At 55.3% G+C, this 21,965-nt stretch overlaps 2 protein-coding genes across 2 annotated transcripts in view; both read left to right on the top strand.

The window, feature by feature from the left end:
• LOC116936956 (chromosome-associated kinesin KIF4-like) overlaps window positions 1-21,965 on the top strand; it is a 210,960-nt gene that overhangs the window by 50,979 nt on the left and 138,016 nt on the right.
• The window catches only part of LOC116937868 (uncharacterized), a 77,997-nt gene that overhangs the window by 229 nt on the left and 55,803 nt on the right, over window positions 1-21,965 (top strand). The window contains exons 2-5 of the mRNA XM_076056557.1: window positions 3,994-4,047; window positions 5,027-6,733; window positions 14,402-14,569; window positions 18,844-18,948. Coding sequence (XP_075912672.1) covers window positions 3,994-4,047; window positions 5,027-6,733; window positions 14,402-14,569; window positions 18,844-18,948 — 2,034 coding nt within the window. The remainder of the gene's footprint in view (window positions 1-3,993; window positions 4,048-5,026; window positions 6,734-14,401; window positions 14,570-18,843; window positions 18,949-21,965) is intronic.

Raw genomic sequence — 21,965 nt, 5'->3', positions numbered from 1 at the left:
TAGGGTGGTGGTAGGGTGGTGGTGGGGTGGTGGTAGGGTGGTGGTAGGGTGGTGGTAGGGTGGTGGTAGGGTGGTGGTGGGGTGGTGGTAGGGTGGTGGTGGGGTGGTGGTGGGGTGGTGGTAGGGTAGTGGTAGGGTGGTGGTGGGGTGGTGGTGGGGTGGTGGTAGGGTAGTGGTAGGGTGGTAGGGTGATACGGTTGTCTTAGGGTGGTAGTGGTAGGGTGGTAGGGTGGTGGTAGGGTGGTAGTGGTAGGGTGGTAGGGTGGCGTTATCATCGTCAGTAGCATCACCACATATACAATGTGGGATTCCCAACACACATTCACCCACACACTCAACTACACACTCACCCACCCACACACTCACCCACACACTCAACTACACACTCACCCACCCACACACTCACCCACACACTCAACTACACACTCACCCACCCACACACTCACCCACACACTCAACTACACACTCACCCACCCACACACTCAACTACACACTCAACTACACACTCACACACACACTCAACTACACACTCACCCACCCACACACTCACCCACACACTCAACTACACACTCACCCACCCACACACTCACCCACACACTCAACTACACACTCACCCACCCACACACTCACCCACACACTCAACTACACACTCACCCACCCACACACTCACCCATACACTCAACTTCACACTGACCTACACGCTAACACAAAAAGATCCCCCATTTAGCCTTAACAGACTGTAGGGCCAAGTGCTGTTAGCGAGCACCTATGAAGGCCGTAACGGCACACGAGGGGGTGGGTGGCCAGCACCATGCCCGACCGCCTTTGTCTTCCTAGTGGCGATGTTTACACACCGCACCAGGTACTCATTTGAGGCTGAGTCGACCCAGGGGAGGCCCGGGACCGGTTCAGATAATCGTCACTGGTGTTGGCTGTGAGCGGGAATCGAACCTGGGTCGCTAGGTTCATAGCGCAGCGTAGCGCTAACCGCTACACTACCGCTCCCCATACACTAACATACATTCACCCACCCACTATCTCACCAACTCACACACTCACCCACCCACTATCTCACCCACCCACTATCTCACCCCCCCCCCCACTATCTCACCCACCCAAACACTCACCCACACACTCACCCACCCACTATCTCACCCACCCACTATCTCAGCCACCCACACATTCACCCACCCACTATCCAACCCACCCACACACTCACCCACCCACACACTCACCCACCCACTATCTCACCCACCTACTAGCTCAGCCACCCATACATTCACCCACCCACTATCTCACCAACTAACACACTCACCCACCCACTATCTCACCCACCCACTATCTCACCCACCCACACACTCACCCACCCACACACTCACCCACCCACTATCTCACCCACCCACTATCTCACCCACCCACTATCTCACCCCCCCCACTATCTCACCCACACACTCACCCACCCACACACTCACCCACCCACACACTCACCCACCCACTATCTCACCCACCCACTATCTCAGCCACCCACACACTCACCCACCCACACACTCACCCACCCACCAATCCTGCTAGAGGCTACACGGGGAACCTTTGTCTCTGTCTGCCTTCATAGACGCTGCTGCTACCTGCTACTACCAACAGAACTTGCCCCTACAGCCTGCTAGAGGCTACACGGGGGACCTTTGTCTGTGTCTACCTTCATAGACACTGCTGCTGCTACTCGCTACTAACAGCACTTGCCCCTACAGCCTGCTAGAGGCTACACGGGGGACCTTTGTCTGTGTCTACCTTCATAGACGCTGCTGCTGCTACTCGCTACTAACAGCACTTGCCCCTACAGCCTGCTAGAGGCTACACGGGGGACCTTTGTCTGTGTCTACCTTCATAGACGCTGCTGCTGCTACTCGCTACTAACAGCACTTGCCCCTACAGCCTGCTAGAGGCTACACGGGGGACCTTTGTCTGTGTCTACCTTCATAGACGCTGCTGCTGCTACTCGCTACTAACAGCACTTGGCCCTACAGCCTGCTAGAGGCTACACGGGGGACCTTTGTCTGTGTCTACCTTCATAGACGCTGCTGCTGCTACTCGCTACTGACAGCACTTGCCCCTACAGCCCTGTCAGAGGCTACACGGGGGACCTTTGTCTGTGTCTACCTTCATAGACGCTGCTGCTGCTACTCGCTACTGACAGCACTTGCCCCTACAGCCCTGTCAGAGGCTACACGGGGGACCTTTGTCTGTGTCTACCTTCATAGACGCTGCTGCTACTAACAGCACTTGCCCCTACAGCCCTGCCAGAGGCTACACGGGGGACCTTTATCCTTGTGTGTGTGTGTGTACACGCATCCTATTAATGTAGCTGCGTGTTCCTATAATTGACCTCTCATTAAGCGCTAATTGCGCGTCCTTCCAGGAGCTGTCTGCGCTCAGATTATTCTGCACGCCCGTGCCCTTGCAGGGCGCTTCTGGCTGAGCGGACCTAGACGTGGGCCGTGACGCTGGGGGATGGTGGGGGTGGGGGCGTCAGGTCAATGGCAGGGGACAGATAGGCTCCACTCACCCGCTCACCCGCTCACCCGCTCACCAATTTATCCGCTCACCAATTCTAATTCGCCCACTCACTAATTCACCAATTCACCCACTCACTAATTCACCCACTCACCCACTCACGCATTCACTAATTCACCCACTCACCCACTCACTAATTCGCCCACTCACTAATTCACCCACCCACTCACTAATTCACCCACTCACCAATTCACCCACTCACCCACTCACTAATTAACCCACTCACTAATTAACCCACTCACTTATTCACCCATTTACTAATTCACCCACTCATCCACTCACTAATTCGCCCGCTCACTAATTCACCCACCCATTAATTCACCCACCCACTCACTAATTCACCCACTTACTAATTCACCCACTCACTAATTCACCCACTCACTAATTCACCCACTCACTAATTCGCCCACTCACTAATTCACCCACCCACTCACTAATTCACCCACCCACTAATTCACTCACTAATTCACCCACTCACTAATTCACCCACTCACTAATTCGCCCACTTACTCACTAAATCACCCACTCACTAATTCGCCCTCTCACTAATTCACCCACCCACTCACTAATTCACCCACTCACCAATTCCCCCACTCACCCACTCACTAATTCACCCACTCACTAATTCTCCCACTCACTAACTCACCCACTCACCAATTCACCCACTCACTAATTCGCCCACTCACTAATTCGCCCACTCATTAATTCACCCACTCACCAATTCACCCACTCACCAATTCACCCACTCACCCACTCACTAATTCGCCCACTCACTAATTCACCCACTCACTAATTCGCCCACTCACTAATTCACCCACTCATTAATTCACCCACTCACCAATTCACCCACTCACCCACTCACTAATTCGCCCACTCACTAATTCACCCACTCACTAATTCACCCACTCACTAATTCACCCACTCACCAATTCACCCACTCACCAATTCACCCACTCACCCACTCACTTATTCACCCACTCACCCAGTCGCACCGGGACAGCTGCCACTGGGGGTGCCCCGAGGCTATAGGGGTTAGCGCTACGCCTCGCTACGAAACTAGCGACCCGGGTTCGATTCCCGCTCACGGTCTGGGCCTCCCCTAGATCGACTCAGCCTCAAACGAGTAGCTGGTGTAGCGGTGTAGTAGTGAACATCGCCACTGAGGGAGAGACAAAGGCGGCCGGGCGTGGTGCTGGCCACCCACCCCCTCTGTGTGTGCCACAGTGCCAGTAACCTTCATAGACGCTGCTGCTGCTGCTACTCGCTACTAACAGCACTTGCCCCTACAGCCTGCTAGAGGCTACACGGGGGACCTTTGTCTGTCTACCTTCATAGGCGCTGCTGCTAGTCGCTACTGACAGCACTTGCCCCTACAGTCTGGTGAAGGCTACCTGGGGGGGGCTTTGTCTGTGTGGTCTGCAGGTGATGCGAGTCGGCAAGCACGTGAAGGGATATCACTACATCCTGGCCAACCTGGTGAGTCGCAAGCAGCAGCAGCAGCAGCATCAGCAGCAGCAGCATCATCAGAAGCATCATCAGCAGCATCAGCAGCAGCATCAGCAGCAGCAGCAGCATCATCAGCAGCAGCGTCAGCAGCATCATCAGCATCAGCAGCATCATCAGAAGCATCATCAGCAGCATCAGCAGCAGCATCAGCAGCAGCATCATCAGAAGCATCATCAGCAGCATCAGCATCAGCAGCAGCATAATCAGAAGCATCATCAGCAGCATCAGCAGCAGCATCATCAGAAGCATCAGCAGCAGCAGCATCAGCATTGTCAGCAACAGCAGCAGAACCTCAACCATTACCACCACCACCATCACCACAATTACCACCACCATTACCACCATCACCACAATTACCACCACCACCATTACCACCACCACCACTACAATTACCACCACCACCACTACAATTACCACCACTACAATTACCACCACCACCACTACAATTACCACCACCATCACCACAATTACCACCACCATTACCACCATCACCACAATTACCACCACTACAATTACCACCACCACCACTACAATTACCACCACCATCACCACAGTTACCACCACCACAATTACCACCACTACAATTACCACCACTACAATTACCACCACCATCACCACAGTTACCACCACCACAATTACCACCACTACAATTACCACCACCACCACTACAATTACCACCACCATCACCACAGTTACCACCACCACAATTACCACCACTACAATTACCACCACCACCACTACAATTACCACCACCATCACCACAGTTACCACCACCACAATTACCACCACTACAATTACCACCACCACCACTACAATTACCACCACCACCACCCCCCCCCCCCCCCCGTGATGTCTGTCTCCCCCCTTGTCCACCCCCCCCCCCCATTGCCCACACCCTGCTCCCTATGCCCCTCCCCCATGCCCCCCCGTGCCCCCCCGTGCCCCCCAGGGCTTCAGGGACGTGCCTCTGGAGCGTTTTGCCCACGGCGGCGCCAACTTCTCGGGCTTCCAGACGCTGGACGAGGAGGGGGCAGTGGGCAGCGCGTTCCTGGAGCGCTGGGGCAAGCTGGACCCTCGGGAGTACCCCGGGGCTGACGGGCCTTCATTGAAGGTGAGTCACAACCACTACAACTACTACAACTATAACTACTACAACTACAACAACAACCACCACCAGGGCAAGCTGGACCCTCGCGAGTACCCCGGGGCTGACGGGCCTTCACTCAAGGTGGGTCACAACAACTACAACAACAACTACAACAACTACAACCACTACCACCACCACCAGGGCAAGCTGGACCCTCGCGAGTACCCCGGGGCTGACGGGCCTTCACTCAAGGTGAGTCACAACCACTACAACTACTACAACTATAACTACTACTACAACTACAACAACCACCACCAGGGCAAGCTGGACCCTCGCGAGTACCCCGGGGCTGACGGGCCTTCACTCAAGGTGGGTCACAACAACTACAACAACAACTACAACAACTACAACAACAACTACAACCACTACCACCACCACCAGGGCAAGCTGGACCCTCGCGAGTACCCCGGGGCTGACGGGCCTTCACTCAAGGTGAGTCACAACCACTACAACTACTACAACTATAACTACTACAACTACAACTACAACCACTACCACCACCAGGGCAAGCTGGACCCTCGCGAGTACCCTGGGGCTGACGGGCCTTCACTCAAGGTGAGTCACAACCACTACAACTACTACAACTATAACTACTACAACTACAACTACAACCACTACCACCACCAGGGCAAGCTGGACCCTCGCGAGTACCCTGGGGCTGACGGGCCTTCACTCAAGGTGGGTCACAACAACAACAACAACTACAACAACCACTACAACAACAACTACAACAACTACTACCACCACCACCAGGGCAAGCTGGACCCTCGGGAGTACCCCGGGGCTGACGGGCCTTCACTCAAGGTGGGTCACAACAACTACAACAACAACTACAACAACTACAACAACTACAACAACAACTACAACCACTACCACCACCACCAGGGCAAGCTGGACCCTCACGAGTACCCCGGGGCTGACGGGCCTTCACTCAAGGTGGGTCACAACAACTACAACAACTACAACTACTACAACAAACACAACAACAACTACAACAACCACCACCAGGGCAAGCTGGACCCTCGCGAGTACCCCGGGGCTGACGGTCCATCATTGAAGGTGGGTCACAACTACTACAACAACAACAACCACTACCACCACCACCACAACAACTACTACAACAACAACTACCAGGGCAAGCTGGACCCTCGCGAGTACCCCGGGGCTGACGGGCCTTCACTCAAGGTGAGTCACAACCACCACAACAACAACAATTACAACAACAACAACCACTACCACCACCACCAGGGCAAGCTGGACCCTCGCGAGTACCCCGGGGCTGACGGGCCTTCACTCAAGGTGAGTCACAACCACCACAACAACAACAATTACAACAACAACAACCACTACCACCACCACCAGGGCAAGCTGGACCCTCGCGAGTACCCCGAGGCTGACGGTCCATCATTAAAGGTAGGTCACAACAACTACAACCACTACAACAACTACCACCACCAGGGCAAGCTGGACCCTCGCGAGTACCCCGGGGCTGACGGTCCATCATTAAAGGTAGGTCACAACAACTACAACCACTACAACAACTACAACAACCACTACCACCACCACCAGGGCAAGCTGGACCCTCGCGAGTACCCTGGGGCTGACGGTCCATCACTCAAGGTGAGTCACAACAACTACAACCACTACAACAACCACTACCACCACCAGGGCAAGCTGGACCCTCGCGAGTACCCTGGGGCTGACGGGCCTTCACTCAAGGTGAGTCACAACAACAACTACAACTACTACTACAACTACAACAACCACCACCAGGGCAAGCTGGACCCTCGCGAGTACCCCGGGGCTGACGGTCCATCACTCAAGGTGAGTCACAACAACTACAACCACTACAACAACCACTACCACCACCAGGGCAAGCTGGACCCTCGCGAGTACCCTGGGGCTGACGGGCCTTCACTCAAGGTGAGTCACAACAACAACTACAGCTACTACTACAACTACAACAACCACCATCAGGGCAAGCTGGACCCTCGCGAGTACCCTGGGGCTGACGGTCCATCACTCAAGGTGAGTCACAACAACTACAACCACTACAACAACCACTACCACCACCAGGGCAAGCTGGACCCTCGCGAGTACCCTGGGGCTGACGGGCCTTCACTCAAGGTGAGTCACAACAACAACTACAACAACTACAACTACAACAACAACTACTACAACAACAACCACTACAACCACTACTACCACCAGGGCAAGCTGGACCCTCGCGAGTACCCTGGGGCTGACGGGCCTTCACTCAAGGTGGGTCACAACAACCACAACAACAACAACAACTACAACAACCACCACCAGGGCAAGCTGGACCCTCGCGAGTACCCTGGGGCTGACGGGCCTTCACTCAAGGTGAGTCACAACAACAACTACAACTACTACTACAACTACAACAACCACCACCAGGGCAAGCTGGACCCTCGCGAGTACCCTGGGGCTGACGGTCCATCACTCAAGGTGAGTCACAACAACTACAACCACTACAACAACCACTACCACCACCAGGGCAAGCTGGACCCTCGCGAGTACCCTGGGGCTGACGGGCCTTCACTCAAGGTGAGTCACAACAACAACTACAACAACTACAACTACAACAACAACTACTACAACAACAACCACTACAACCACTACTACCACCAGGGCAAGCTGGACCCTCGCGAGTACCCTGGGGCTGACGGGCCTTCACTCAAGGTGAGTCACAACAACAACTACAACAACTACAACTACAACAACAACTACTACAACAACAACCACTACAACCACTACTACCACCAGGGCAAGCTGGACCCTCGCGAGTACCCCGGGGCTGACAGGCCTTCACTCAAGGTGGGTCACAACAACCACAACAACAACTACAACTACCACCACTACCAGGGCAAGCTGGACCCTCGGGAGTACCCCGGGGCTGACGGGCCTTCACTCAAGGTGGGTCACAACAACCACAACAACAACTACAACTACCACCACTACCAGGGCAAGCTGGACCCTCGGGAGTACCCCGGGGCTGACGGGCCTTCACTCAAGGTGGGTCACAACAACCACAACAACAACTACAACAACTACAACTACTACAACAACCACCACCAGGGCAAGCTGGACCCTCGCGAGTACCCCGGGGCTGACGGGCCTTCATTAAAGGTGAGTCACAACCACCACAACTACTACCACCACCACCAGGGCAAGCTGGACCCTCGCGAGTACCCCGGGGCTGACGGGCCTTCACTCAAGGTGGGTCACAACAACTACAACAACAATTACAACAACAACTACAACAACCACTACCACCACCACCAGGGCAAGCTGGACCCTCGCGAGTACCCCGGGGCTGACGGGCCTTCACTCAAGGTGGGTCACAACAACTACAACAACAATTACAACAACAACTACAACAACCACTACCACCACCAGGGCAAGCTGGACCCTCGCGAGTACCCCGGGGCTGACGGGCCTTCACTCAAGGTGGGTCACAACAACTACAACAACAACTACAACAACCACCACCAGGGCAAGCTGGACCCTCGCGAGTACCCCGGGGCTGACGGGCCTTCACTCAAGGTGGGTCACAACAACCACAACAACAACAATTACAACAACTACAACAACAACTACAACAACCACCACCAAGGCAAGCTGGACCCTCGCGAGTACCCCGGGGCTGACGGGCCTTCACTCAAGGTGGGTCACAACAACAACAACAACTACTACAACCACTACCACCACCACCAGGGCAAGCTGGACCCTCGCGAGTACCCCGGGGCTGACGGGCCTTCACTCAAGGTGGGTCACAACAACAACAACAACTACAACCACTACCACCACCACCAGGGCAAGCTGGACCCTCGCGAGTACCCCGGGGCTGACGGGCCTTCACTCAAGGTGAGTCACAACCACCACAACAACAACTACAACAACCACCACAAGGGCAAGCTGGACCCTCGCGAGTACCCCGGGGCTGACGGGCCTTCACTCAAGGTGAGTCACAACAACCACAACAACCACTACTACAACAACTAGAACAACTACAACTACAACCACCACCAGGGCAAGCTGGACCCTCGCGAGTACCCCGGGGCTGGCGGCCCTTCACTCAAGGTGAGTCATAACAACAACAACTACAACTACAACAACTACAACAACAACTACAACAACTACAACAACAACTACCACCACTACCACCACCAGGGCAAGCTGGACCCTCGCGAGTACCCCGGGGCTGACGGTCCATCATTGAAGGTGGGTCACAACAACAACAACAACCACAACAATTACAACAACAACCACAACAACAACTACAACAACTACAACAACAACTACAACAACCACCACCAGGGCAAGCTGGACCCTCGCGAGTACCCCGGAGCTGACGGGCCTTCACTCAAGGTGGGTCACAACAACCACAACAACAACAACTACAACAACAACAACTACAACTACAACCACCACCAGGGCAAGCTGGACCCTCGCGAGTACCCCGGGGCTGACGGGCCTTCACTCAAGGTGGGTCACAACAACAACAACTACAACCACCACTACCACCACCAGAGCAAGCTGGACCCTCGCGAGTACCCCGGGGCTGACGGGCCTTCATTGAAGGTGGGTCACAACGACTACTACAACAACTACAACAACAACAACTACAACAACTACCACCACTACCACCACCAGGGCAAGCTGGACCCTCGCGAGTACCCTGGGGCTGACGGGCCTTCACTCAAGGTGAGTCACAACAACCACAACAACCACTACTACAACTACAACAACCACTACCACCACCACCAGGGCAAGCTGGACCCTCGCGAGTACCCCGGGGCTGACGGGCCTTCATTGAAGGTGGGTCACAACAACAACTACAACCACAACAACAACTAGAACAACAACAATTACAACAACAACTACAACAACAACTACAACCACTACCACCACTACCAGGGCAAGCTGGACCCTCGCGAGTACTCCGGGGCTGACGGGCCTTCACTCAAGGTGGGTCACAACAACAACAACAACAACTACAACAACCACCACCAGGGCAAGCTGGACCCTCGGGAGTACCCTGGGGCTGACGGGCCTTCACTCAAGGTGGGTCACAACAACCACAACAACCACTACTACAACTACAACAACCACTACCACCACCAGGGCAAGCTGGACCCTCGCGAGTACCCCGGGGCTGACGGGCCTTCACTCAAGGTGGGTCACAACAACAACAACAACAACAACTACAACAACTACTATAACCATCACAACAACTACAACTACCACCACCAGGGCAAGCTGGACCCTCGCGAGTACCCCGGGGCTGACGGGCCTTCACTCAAGGTGGGTCACAACAACTACAACCACTACAACAACTACTATAACCATCACAACAACAACAACTACAACTACCACCACCAGGGCAAGCTGGACCCTCGCGAGTACCCCGGGGCTGACGGGCCTTCACTCAAGGTGGGTCACAACAACTACAACAACTACTACAACTATAACTACAACAACAACTACAACAACAACAACCACTACCACCACTACCACCACCAGGGCAAGCTGGACCCTCGCGAGTACCCCGGGGCTGACGGGCCATCATTGAAGGTGGGTCACAACAACTACAACCACTACTACAACAACTACAACAACCATCACAACAACAACCACTACCACCACTACCACCACCACCAGGGCAAGCTGGACCCTCGCGAGTACCCCGGGGCTGACGGGCCTTCACTCAAGGTGGGTCACAACAACTACAACAACTACTACAACTATAACTACAACAACAACTACAGCAACAACAACCACTACCACCACTACCACCACCAGGGCAAGCTGGACCCTCGCGAGTACCCCGGGGCTGACGGGCCTTCACTCAAGGTGGGTCACAACAACAACAACAACCACAACTACAACAACTACAACAACAACTACAACAACAACTACAACAACAACAAACACAACAACAACTACAACCACTACCACCACCACCAGGGCAAGCTGGACCCTCGCGAGTACCCCGGGGCTGACGGCCCTTCACTCAAGGTGAGTCACAACAACCACAACAACAACAATAACAATTACAACAACAACTACAACAACTACAACAACAACTACAACCACTACCACCACCACCAGGGCAAGCTGGACCCTCGCGAGTACCCCGGGTCAGACGGCCCTTCACTCAAGGTGGGTCACAACAACAACCACAACTACAACAACCACCACCAGGGCAAGCTGGACCCTCGCGAGTACCCCGGGGCTGACGGGCCTTCACTCAAGGTGAGTCACAACAACAACAACAATTACAACAACAACTACAACAACTACAACAACAACAACAACCACCACCAGGGCAAGCTGGACCCTCGCGAGTACCCCGGGGCTGACGGGCCTTCACTCAAGGTGGGTCACAACAACTACAACCACTACAACAACTACAACAACCATCACAACAACTAGAACAACAATTACAACAACAACTACAACTACAACAACCACTACCACCACCACCAGGGCAAGCTGGACCCTCGCGAGTACCCCGGGGCTGATGGGCCTTCACTCAAGGTGGGTCACAACAACTACAACAACAACTACAACAACTACAACAACCACCACAACAACTAGAACAACAACAACTACAACCACTTCCACTACCACCAGGGCAAGCTGGACCCTCGCGAGTACCCCGGGGCTGACGGCCCTTCACTCAAGGTGAGTCACAACAACCACAACAACAACTACAACAACCACCACCAGAGCAAGCTGGACCCTCGCGAGTACCCCGGGGCTGACGGGCCTTCATTGAAGGTGGGTCACAACAACTACAACAACAACTACAACAACAATTACAACAACAACAACCACTACCACCACCAGGGCAAGCTGGACCCTCGCGAGTACCCCGGGGCTGATGGGCCTTCATTAAAGGTGAGTCACAACAACAACAACAACTACAACAACAATTACAACAACAACAACTACAACAACAACTACCACCACTACTACCACCAGGGCAAGCTGGACCCTCGCGAGTACCCCGGGGCTGACGGGCCTTCACTCAAGGTGGGTCACAACAACCACAACAACAATAACAATTACAACAACAACTACAACTACAACAACCACTACCACCACCAGGGCAAGCTGGACCCTCGCGAGTACCCCGGGGCTGACGCGCCTTCACTCAAGGTGGGTCACAACAACTACAACAACAACAACAACTACTACAACAAGAACCACTACAACCACTACCACCACCAGGGCAAGCTGGACCCTCGTGAGTACCCCGGGGCTGACGGGCCTTCATTAAAGGTGGGTCACAACAACAACAACAACTACAACAACTATAACTACAACAACAACTACAACAACAACTACAACCACTACCACCACCACCAGGGCAAGCTGGACCCTCGCGAATACCCCGGGGCTGACGGGCCTTCACTCAAGGTGGGTCACAACAACCACAACAACAACAACAACTACAACAACTATAACTACTACAACAACAACAACTACAACAACAACTACAACAACCACTACTACCACCAGGGCAAGCTGGACCCTCGCGAGTACCCCGGGGCTGACGGGCCTTCATTGAAGGTGAGTCACAACAACTACAACAACTACAACAACTATAACTACTACAACAACAACAACTACAACAACAACTACCACCACTACCACCACCAGGGCAAGCTGGACCCTCGCGAATACCCCGGGGCTGACGGGCCTTCATTGAAGGTGAGTCACAACAACAACAACAACCACAACAACTAGAACAACAACAACAACTACAACAACTACTACAACTATAACCACAACCACAACAATTACAACAACAACTACAACAACAACCACCACTACCACCACCAGGGCAAGCTGGACCCTCGCGAGTACCCCGGGGCTGACGGGCCTTCACTCAAGGTGAGTCACAACCACCACAACAACAACAATTACAACAACAACTACAACAACTACAACAACAACAACTACAACCACTACCACCACCACCAGGGCAAGCTGGACCCTCGCGAGTACCCCGGGGCTGACGGGCCTTCATTGAAGGTGGGTCACAACAACAACAACAACTATAACTACTACAACTACAACAACTACAACAACAACTACAACCACTACCAGGGCAAGATGGACCCTCGCGAGTACCCTGGGGCTGACGGGCCTTCATTGAAGGTGAGTCACAACAACAACAACAACCACAACAACTAGAACAACAACAACAATTACAACAACAACTACAACAACAACAACCACTACCACCACTACTACCACCAGGGCAAGCTGGACCCTCGCGAGTACCCCGGGGCTGACGGGCCTTCATTGAAGGTGAGTCACAACAACTACAACCACTACTACAACTACAACAACAACTACAACTACAACAACTACAACAACTACAACAACAACCACAACAACTACAACAATTACAACAACAACTACAACCACCACTACCACCACCAGAGCAAGCTGGACCCTCGCGAGTACCCCGGGGCTGACGGGCCTTCATTGAAGGTGGGTCACAACAACTACAACAACTACAACAACAACAACCACAACAACCACAACCACAACCACCACCAAAACAACCACCACAACCACCACCACAACCACCACAACTACAACAACCACCACAACAACCACAACAACCACAACAACCACAACAACCACCACAACCACCACCATCACCACAACCACCACCACAACAACCACCACCACATGTACCCCCCTCTCCCCCCCCAGTTCACGTCTGCTCTGACCTATGACGCGGTGCTGGTGATGGCAACAACCACCACAACCACCACCACAACAACCACCACCACAACCACCACAACAACCACCACAACCACCACAACCACCACCACATGTACCCCCTCTCCCCCCCAGTTCACGTCTGCCCTGACCTATGACGCGGTGCTGGTGATGGCAACAACCACCACAACCACCACAACCACCACCATCACCACAACAACCACCACAACCACCACAACAACCACCACAACCACCACCACATGTACCCCCTCTCCCCCCCAGTTCACGTCTGCCCTGACCTATGACGCGGTGCTGGTGATGGCAACAACCACCACAACCACCATCACCACAACAACCACCACAACAACCACCACAACCACCACCACATGTACCCCCTCTCTCCCCCAGTTCACGTCTGCCCTGACCTACGACGCGGTGCTGGTGATGGCTGAGGCATTTCGCCTCCTATACCGCCAGCGCATCGACCCCTCCCGCAAGGGCAGCACGGCGGAGTGCCTGGCCAACCCGGCCGTGCCCTGGTCTCAGGGCGTGGACATCAACCGGGCACTCAAGCAGGTGAGCTGGTGGTTGTGGTTGTGGTGGTGGTGGTTGTGGTGGTGGTGGTGGTGGTGGTTGTTGTGGTTGTGGTGGTGGTGAAGCACGGCGGAGTGCCTGGCCAACCCGGCCGTGCCCTGGTCTCAGGGCGTGGACATCAACCGGGCACTCAAGCAGGTGAGCTGGTGGTTGTGGTTGTGGTGGTGGTTGTTGTGGTTGTGGTGGTGGTGAAGCACGGCGGAGTGCCTGGCCAACCCGGCCGTGCCCTGGTCTCAGGGCGTGGACATCAACCGGGCACTCAAGCAGGTGAGCTGGTGGTGGTGGTGGTGGTGGTTGTGGTGGTGATGCTGGTGGTGGTGGTTGTGGTGGGTGGTGGTTGTGGTGGTGGTTGTGGTGGTGGTGAAGCACGGCGGAGTGCCTGGCCAACCCGGCCGTGCCCTGGTCTCAGGGCGTGGACATCAACCGGGCACTCAAGCAGGTGAGCTGGTGGTGGTGGTGGTGGTGGTTGTGGTGGTGATGCTGGTGGTGGTGGTTGTGGTGGGTGGTGGTTGTGGTGGTGGTTGTGGTGGTGGTGAAGCACGGCGGAGTGCCTGGCCAACCCGGCCGTGCCCTGGTCTCAGGGCGTGGACATCAACCGGGCACTCAAGCAGGTGAGCTGGTGGTGGTGGTGGTTGTGGTTGTGGTGGTGATGCTGGTGGTGGTGGTTGTGGTGGGTGGTGGTGGTTGTGGTGGTGGTTGTGGTGGTGGTGAAGCACGGCGGAGTGCCTGGCCAACCCGGCCGTGCCCTGGTCTCAGGGCGTGGACATCAACCGGGCACTCAAGCAGGTGAGCTGGTGGTTGTGGTTGTGGTGGTGGTGGTTGTGGTTGTGGTGGTGGTGAAGCACGGCGGAGTGCCTGGCCAACCCGGCCGTGCCCTGGTCTCAGGGCGTGGACATCAACCGGGCACTCAAGCAGGTGAGCTGGTGGTGGTGGTGGTTGTGGTGGTGGTTGTGGTGGTGGTGGTGGTGGTTGTTGTGGTTGTGGTGGTGGTGAAGCACGGCGGAGTGCCTGGCCAACCCGGCCGTGCCCTGGTCTCAGGGCGTGGACATCAACCGGGCACTCAAGCAGGTGAGCTGGTGGTGGTGGTGGTTGTTGTGGTTGTGGTGGTGGTGAAGCACGGCGGAGTGCCTGGCCAACCCGGCCGTGCCCTGGTCTCAGGGCGTGGACATCAACCGGGCACTCAAGCAGGTGAGCTGGTGGTTGTGGTTGTGGTGGTGGTTGTTGTGGTTGTGGTGGTGGTGAAGCACGGCGGAGTGCCTGGCCAACCCGGCCGTGCCCTGGTCTCAGGGCGTGGACATCAACCGGGCACTCAAGCAGGTGAGCTGGTGGTGGTGGTGGTGGTGGTTGTGGTGGTGATGCTGGTGGTGGTGGTTGTGGTGGGTGGTGGTTGTGGTGGTGGTTGTGGTGGTGGTGAAGCACGGCGGAGTGCCTGGCCAACCCGGCCGTGCCCTGGTCTCAGGGCGTGGACATCAACCGGGCACTCAAGCAGGTGAGCTGGTGGTGGTGGTGGTGGTGGTTGTGGTGGTGATGCTGGTGGTGGTGGTTGTGGTGGGTGGTGGTTGTGGTGGTGGTTGTGGTGGTGGTGAAGCACGGCGGAGTGCCTGGCCAACCCGGCCGTGCCCTGGTCTCAGGGCGTGGACATCAACCGGGCACTCAAGCAGGTGAGCTGGTGGTGGTGGTGGTTGTGGTTGTGGTGGTGATGCTGGTGGTGGTGGTTGTGGTGGGTGGTGGTGGTTGTGGTGGTGGTTGTGGTGGTGGTGAAGCACGGCGGAGTGCCTGGCCAACCCGGCCGTGCCCTGGTCTCAGGGCGTGGACATCAACCGGGCACTCAAGCAGGTGAGCTGGTGGTTGTGGTTGTGGTGGTGGTGGTTGTGGTTGTGGTGGTGGTGAAGCACGGCGGAGTGCCTGGCCAACCCGGCCGTGCCCTGGTCTCAGGGCGTGGACATCAACCGGGCACTCAAGCAGGTGAGCTGGTGGTGGTGGTGGTTGTGGTGGTGGTTGTGGTGGTGGTGGTGGTGGTTGTTGTGGTTGTGGTGGTGGTGAAGCACGGCGGAGTGCCTGGCCAACCCGGCCGTGCCCTGGTCTCAGGGCGTGGACATCAACCGGGCACTCAAGCAGGTGAGCTGGTGGTGGTGGTTGTGGTGGTGGTTGTGGTGGTGGTTGTTGTGGTTGTGGTGGTGGTGAAGCACGGCGGAGTGCCTGGCCAACCCGGCCGTGCCCTGGTCTCAGGGCATGGACATCAACCGGGCACTCAAGCAGGTGAGCTGGTGGTGGTGGTGGTGGTTGTGGTGGTGGTTGTGGTGGTGGTTGTTGTGGTTGTGGTGGTGGTGAAGCACGGCGGAGTGCCTGGCCAACCCGGCCGTGCCCTGGTCTCAGGGCGTGGACATCAACCGGGCACTCAAGCAGGTGAGCTGGTGGTGGTGGTCATGGTGGTGGTGGTGATGGTGGTGGTAGTGGCGGTGGTGGTGATGCTGGTGGTGGTGGTGGCGGTGGTGGTGGTGATGGTGGTGGTGGCTGTGTTCGTGGTGGTTGTTGTTGGTAGTGGTGGTTGTTGTTGTTGGTAGTGGTGGTTGTTGTTGGTAGTGGTGGTTGTTGTTGGTAGTGGTGGTTGTTGTTGGTAGTGGTGGTGGCTGTGTTAGTGGTGGTTGTTGTGGTAGTGGTCGTTGTTGTTGGTAGTGGTGGTTGTTGTTGGTAGTGGTGGTTGTTGTTGGTAGTGGTGGTTGTTGTTGGTAGTGGTGGTTGTTGTTGTTGGTAGTGGTGGTTGTTGTTGGTAGTGGTGGTGGCTGTGTTCGTGGTGGTTGTTGTTGGTGGTGGTTGTTTTTGGTAGTGGTGGTTGTTGTTGGTAGTGGTGGTTGTTGTTGGTAGTGGTGGTTGTTGTTGGTAGTGGTGGTTGATGTTGGTAGTGGTGGTTGTTTTTGGTAGTGGTGGTGGTGGCTGTGTTCGTGTTGGTTGTTGTTGGTAGTGGTGGTTGTTGTTGGTAGTGGTGGTGGCTGTGGTAGTGGTGGTTGTTGTTGGTGGTGGTTGTTTTTGGTAGTGGTGGTTGTTGTTGTTAGTGGTGGTTGTTGTTGGTAGTGGTGGTTGTTGTTGGTAGTGGTGGTTGTTATTGGTAGTGGTGGTTGTTGTTGGTAGTGGTGGTTGTTGTTGGTAGTGGTGGTTGTTGTTGGTAGTGGTGGTTGTTGTTGGAAGTGGTGGTTGTTGTTGGTAGTGGTGGCTGTGTTAGTGGTGGTTGTTGTTGGTAGTGGTGGTTGTTGTTGGTAGTGGTGGTTGTTGTTGTTGGTAGTGGTGGTTGTTGTTGGTAGTGGTGGTTGTTGTTGGTAGTGGTGGTTGTTGTTGGTAGTGGTGGTTGTTGTTGGTAGTGGTGGTGGCTGTGTTAGTGGTGGTTGTTGTTGGTAGTGGTGGTTGTTGTTGGTAGTGGTGGTTGTTGTTGGAAGTGGTGGTTGTTGTTGGTAGTGGTGGTTGTTGTTGGTAGTGGTGGTTGTTGTTGGTAGTGGTGGTTGTTGTTGGTAGTGGTGGTTGTTGTTGGTAGTGGTGGTTGTTGTTGGTAGTGGTCGTTGTTGTTGGTAGTGGTGGTGGCTGTGTTAGTGGTGGTTGTTGTTGGTAGTGGTGGTTGTTGTTGGTAGTGGTGGTTGTTGTTGGTAGTGGTAGTTGTTGTTGGAAGTGGTGGTTGTTGGTAGTGGTGGTTGTTGTTGGTAGTGGTGGTTGTTGTTGGTAGTGGTGGTTGTTGTTGGTAGTGGTGGTTGTTGTTGGTAGTGGTGGTTGTTGTTGGTAGTGGTGGTTGTTGTTGGAAGTGGTGGTTGTTGTTGGTAGTGGTGGTTGTTGTTGGTACTGGTGGTTGTTGTTGGTAGTGGTGGTTGTTGTTGGTAGTTGTGGTTGTTGTTGGTAGTGGTGGTTGTTGTTGTTGGTAGTGGTGGTTGTTGTTGGTAGTGGTGGTTGTTTTTGGTAGTGGTGGTTGTTGTTGGTAGTGGTGGTTGTTGTTGGTAGTGGTGGTTGTTGTTGTTGGTAGTGGTGGTTGTTGTTGGTAGTGGTGGTTGTTGTTGTTGGTAGTGGTGGTGGCTGTGTTAGTGGTGGTTGTTGTTGGTAGTGGTGGTTGTTGTTGGAAGTGGTGGCAGCATCTAAGAGTGCCTCGCCACATCGATGTTGTGTGCACATTGCCGGCCTTCATCGACTCTGCTGCTCCTCACAGCACTTGCCCCGATCCAGAGTTAAAGCTACACGGGGGAGCTTTGTCTTTGTGTCTATGTTGCGTGTGGGTTCAGGTTCAGATCCAGGGTCTGACTGGGAACATTCAGTTTGACGACGGAGGGAGGAGGATCAACTACTCCATCGCGCTGATGGAGCTCAGACCCATTGGCCCGAAAAAGGTGAGTGGGTGGGTGGGTGAGTTGGTGGGTTGGTGGGTGAGTGGGTGAACGGGTGGGTGGGTTGGTGGGTGGATGGGTGAGTGGGTGGGTGGGTGGGTGAGTTGGTGGGTTGGTGGGTTGGTGGGTGGATGGGTGAGTGTGTGGGTGGGTGAGTGGGTGGGTGGGTGAGGGTGTGGGTGGGTGAGTGTGGGTGAGTGTGTGGGTGGGTGTGTGGGTGGGTGGGTGGGTGAGTGGGTGAGTGGGTGGGTGGGTGAGGGTGTGGGTGGGTGAGTGTGGGTGAGTGTGTGGGTGGGTGGGTGTGTGGGTGGGTGAGTGGGTGGGTGTGTGGGTGGGTGAGTGTGTGGGTGGGTGAGTGTGTGGGTGGGTGAGTGTGTGGGTGAGTGAGTGTGTGGGTGGGTGGTTGAGTGGGTGAATGAGTGGGTGAGTGAGTGGGTGAGTGGGTGAGTGGGTGGGTGGGTGGGTGAGTGTGTGGGTGGGTGGGTGAGTGGGTGGGTGAGTGGGTGAGTGTGTGGGTGGGTGGGTGTGTGGGTGGCTGGGTGGGTGAGTGGGTGGGTGAGTGGGTGGGTGAGTGGGTGAGTGTGTGGGTGGGTGGGTGTGTGCGTGGCTGGGTGGGTGAGTGGGTGGGTGAGTGTGTGGGTAGGTTGGTGAGTGGATGGGTGAGTGGGTGGGTAAGTGTGTGGGTGAGTGTGTGGGTGAGTGTGTGGGTGGGTGGGTGTGTGGGTGGGTGGGTGGGTGAGTGGGTGGGTGAGTGTGTGGGTGGATTGATGAGTGGGTGGGTGAGTGGGTGGGTAAGTGTGTAGGTGAGTGTGTGGGTGGGTGTGTGGGTGGGTGAATGTGTGAGTGTGTGGGTGAGTGGGTGGGTGAGTGTGTGCGTGAGTGTGTGCGTGAGTGGGTGAGTGTGTGTGTGAGTGTGGGTGTGAGTGTGGGTGGGTGAGTGTGTGTGTGAGTGGGTGTGTGAGTGTGTGGGTGGGTGTGTGGGTGGGTGGGTGAGTGGGTGGGTGAGTGGGTGGGTGAGTGTGTAGCTCAGTGGGTGAGTGGTTGGGTGGGTGAGTGGGTGGGTGAGTGGGTAAGTGGGTGGGTGAGTGTGTGGGTGGGTGAGTGTGGGTGAGTGTGTGGGTGAGTGTGGGTGAGTGTGTGGGTGGGTGAGTGGGTGGGTGAGTGGGTGGGTGAGTGGGTGAGTCGGTGAGTGGGTGAGTGAGTGGGTGAGTGGGTGAGTGGGTGGGTGAGTGGGTGAGTGGATGGGTGAGTGTGTGGGTGAGTGTGTGGGTGGGTGAGTGTGGGTGAGTGTGTGGGTGAGTGTGGGTGAGTGTGTGGGTGAGTGTGGGTGAGTGTGTGGGTGGGTGAGTGAGTGGGTGAGTGGGTGGGTGAGTGGGTGGGTGAGTGGGTGAGTGGGTGGGTGAGTGTGGGTGGGTGAGTGGGTGAGTGTGTGTGAGTGTGTGGGTGAGTGGGTGGGTGGGTGGGTGAGTGGGTGGTTGAGTGGGTGGGTGGGTGAGTGTGGGTGTGAGTGCTACAGCAGAGGTGTAGGGAATTCCAACAAGACCTACATCTCGGCTTTATTGACCTGGTCAAGGCCTATGATACCATCAGTACGCCTGGGCTCTGGGTTGTTCTTCGTGCTTTTGGAGTACCTGAACCTCTGCTCACGATCATTAAGGACCTTCATGATGGTGACCGGGCCCGGGTAAAACTACGTGGCCGGGAGTCATAGCCATTCCCTGTACATCTTGGGGTGCGACAGGGATGTCCTCTGGCTCCCACATTATTTAACATCTATTTTGACCACGTAGTTTGTGAAGCCTTCAATAGCTGTACCGGGGGAATCTCCATTTGGTACAGATATAATGGGAGGCTGATCGATGCCCGGGTGCGGTCAAGGGATGGCTCCCTATTGCTCAACCATGTTATGTATGCCGATGATTTGGTAAAAGCTGCTCATTCAGAGGAGGAGTTGGAGACGCTGCTACTGAGACTGGAGCGTGCCACTAAGAGATGGGGCTTTACCATCAGCCCCACCAAAACTAAGCACCTGCATGGGTATTTTGTACCATCGGACACTCCACCCCCACAACTCCCAATCGGTGATGGGGCAGTTGTGGAGAGAGTAGAGAGTTTCCCATACCTGGGCAGTGTGCTCATGACCAGCTCCAGTTTAACAGCAGAGGTCTCACTCTGAATCAGTCGAGCGGCAATATATTTTCATCGGTTTCGTAATGCTGTGTGGAAGCTACCTGGTCTGTCGCTCCGCACTAAGCATCAGGTCTGCTCGGCCACGGTCATTCTCTCCCTTATCTACGCTTGCGAAACGTGGACGCCCCTAATGGAACATCTTCGCCGGTTAGAAACATTCAGGCTAGCCTGCCTACGATCCATCCTGGGTTTAACCAGACTGGATTGCGTGAGGAGCTCACAAATCCTTGAAAGATCTGGTGAAGGTCCCATTGGTGAGCTCCTCCGGCGGGCAAGGCTGCGATGGCTGGGTCATGTAGCCCACATGCCCAGCCACCGCATGCCGAAACAGCTTTTGTTCGGCCGGATTGAGGGGGCTAAGCGGGCGCGGCACGGGCTAGAGAAGAGACGGAGTGATGTGGTACAGGAGGACGTGGAGCTGAGTGGACTTGCCGATGACTGGTACCAGCGGCGGTGTCAAGATCGGCCTCTGTGGAGGAGGCTCGTGAAGGACGCTACTGGGCAGTTGGAGGCAGTCGCCCTCCAACAACAACGGAGGGCGGAGCAGCGACGCTCACAACAACGAGCGGAGCGCCGGGTGGCTAAAGCACAGCGGGTTGGCACAGTAGGGGGGCACAGGTGGTGCATCAGCTCAGTCATCTCAGTCAGTCGACCCGTGGCACCTGCTGGGTCTGCCCCGTGACCTCCTGCCAGCGGGCGTTCTACACTTCACGTGCCCATAGCCTGGCGCAAGCGTTGTGGTGACGTCACCGCCACTTAGTGGTGAATGGCGGTTGTTGTTGTTGTTGTGTGTATGTGTGTGTGTACGTGTGTGTGTGTAGTGCTACTCA

The sequence above is a fragment of the Petromyzon marinus genome, chromosome 76 (genome assembly GCF_048934315.1).
Source record: "Petromyzon marinus isolate PM22_M1 ecotype Great Lakes invasive population chromosome 76, UKy_Petmar_22M1.pri1.0, whole genome shotgun sequence".
NCBI lineage: Eukaryota > Metazoa > Chordata > Hyperoartia > Petromyzontiformes > Petromyzontidae > Petromyzon > Petromyzon marinus.
This window is presented reverse-complemented; position numbering and strand designations above follow the sequence as displayed.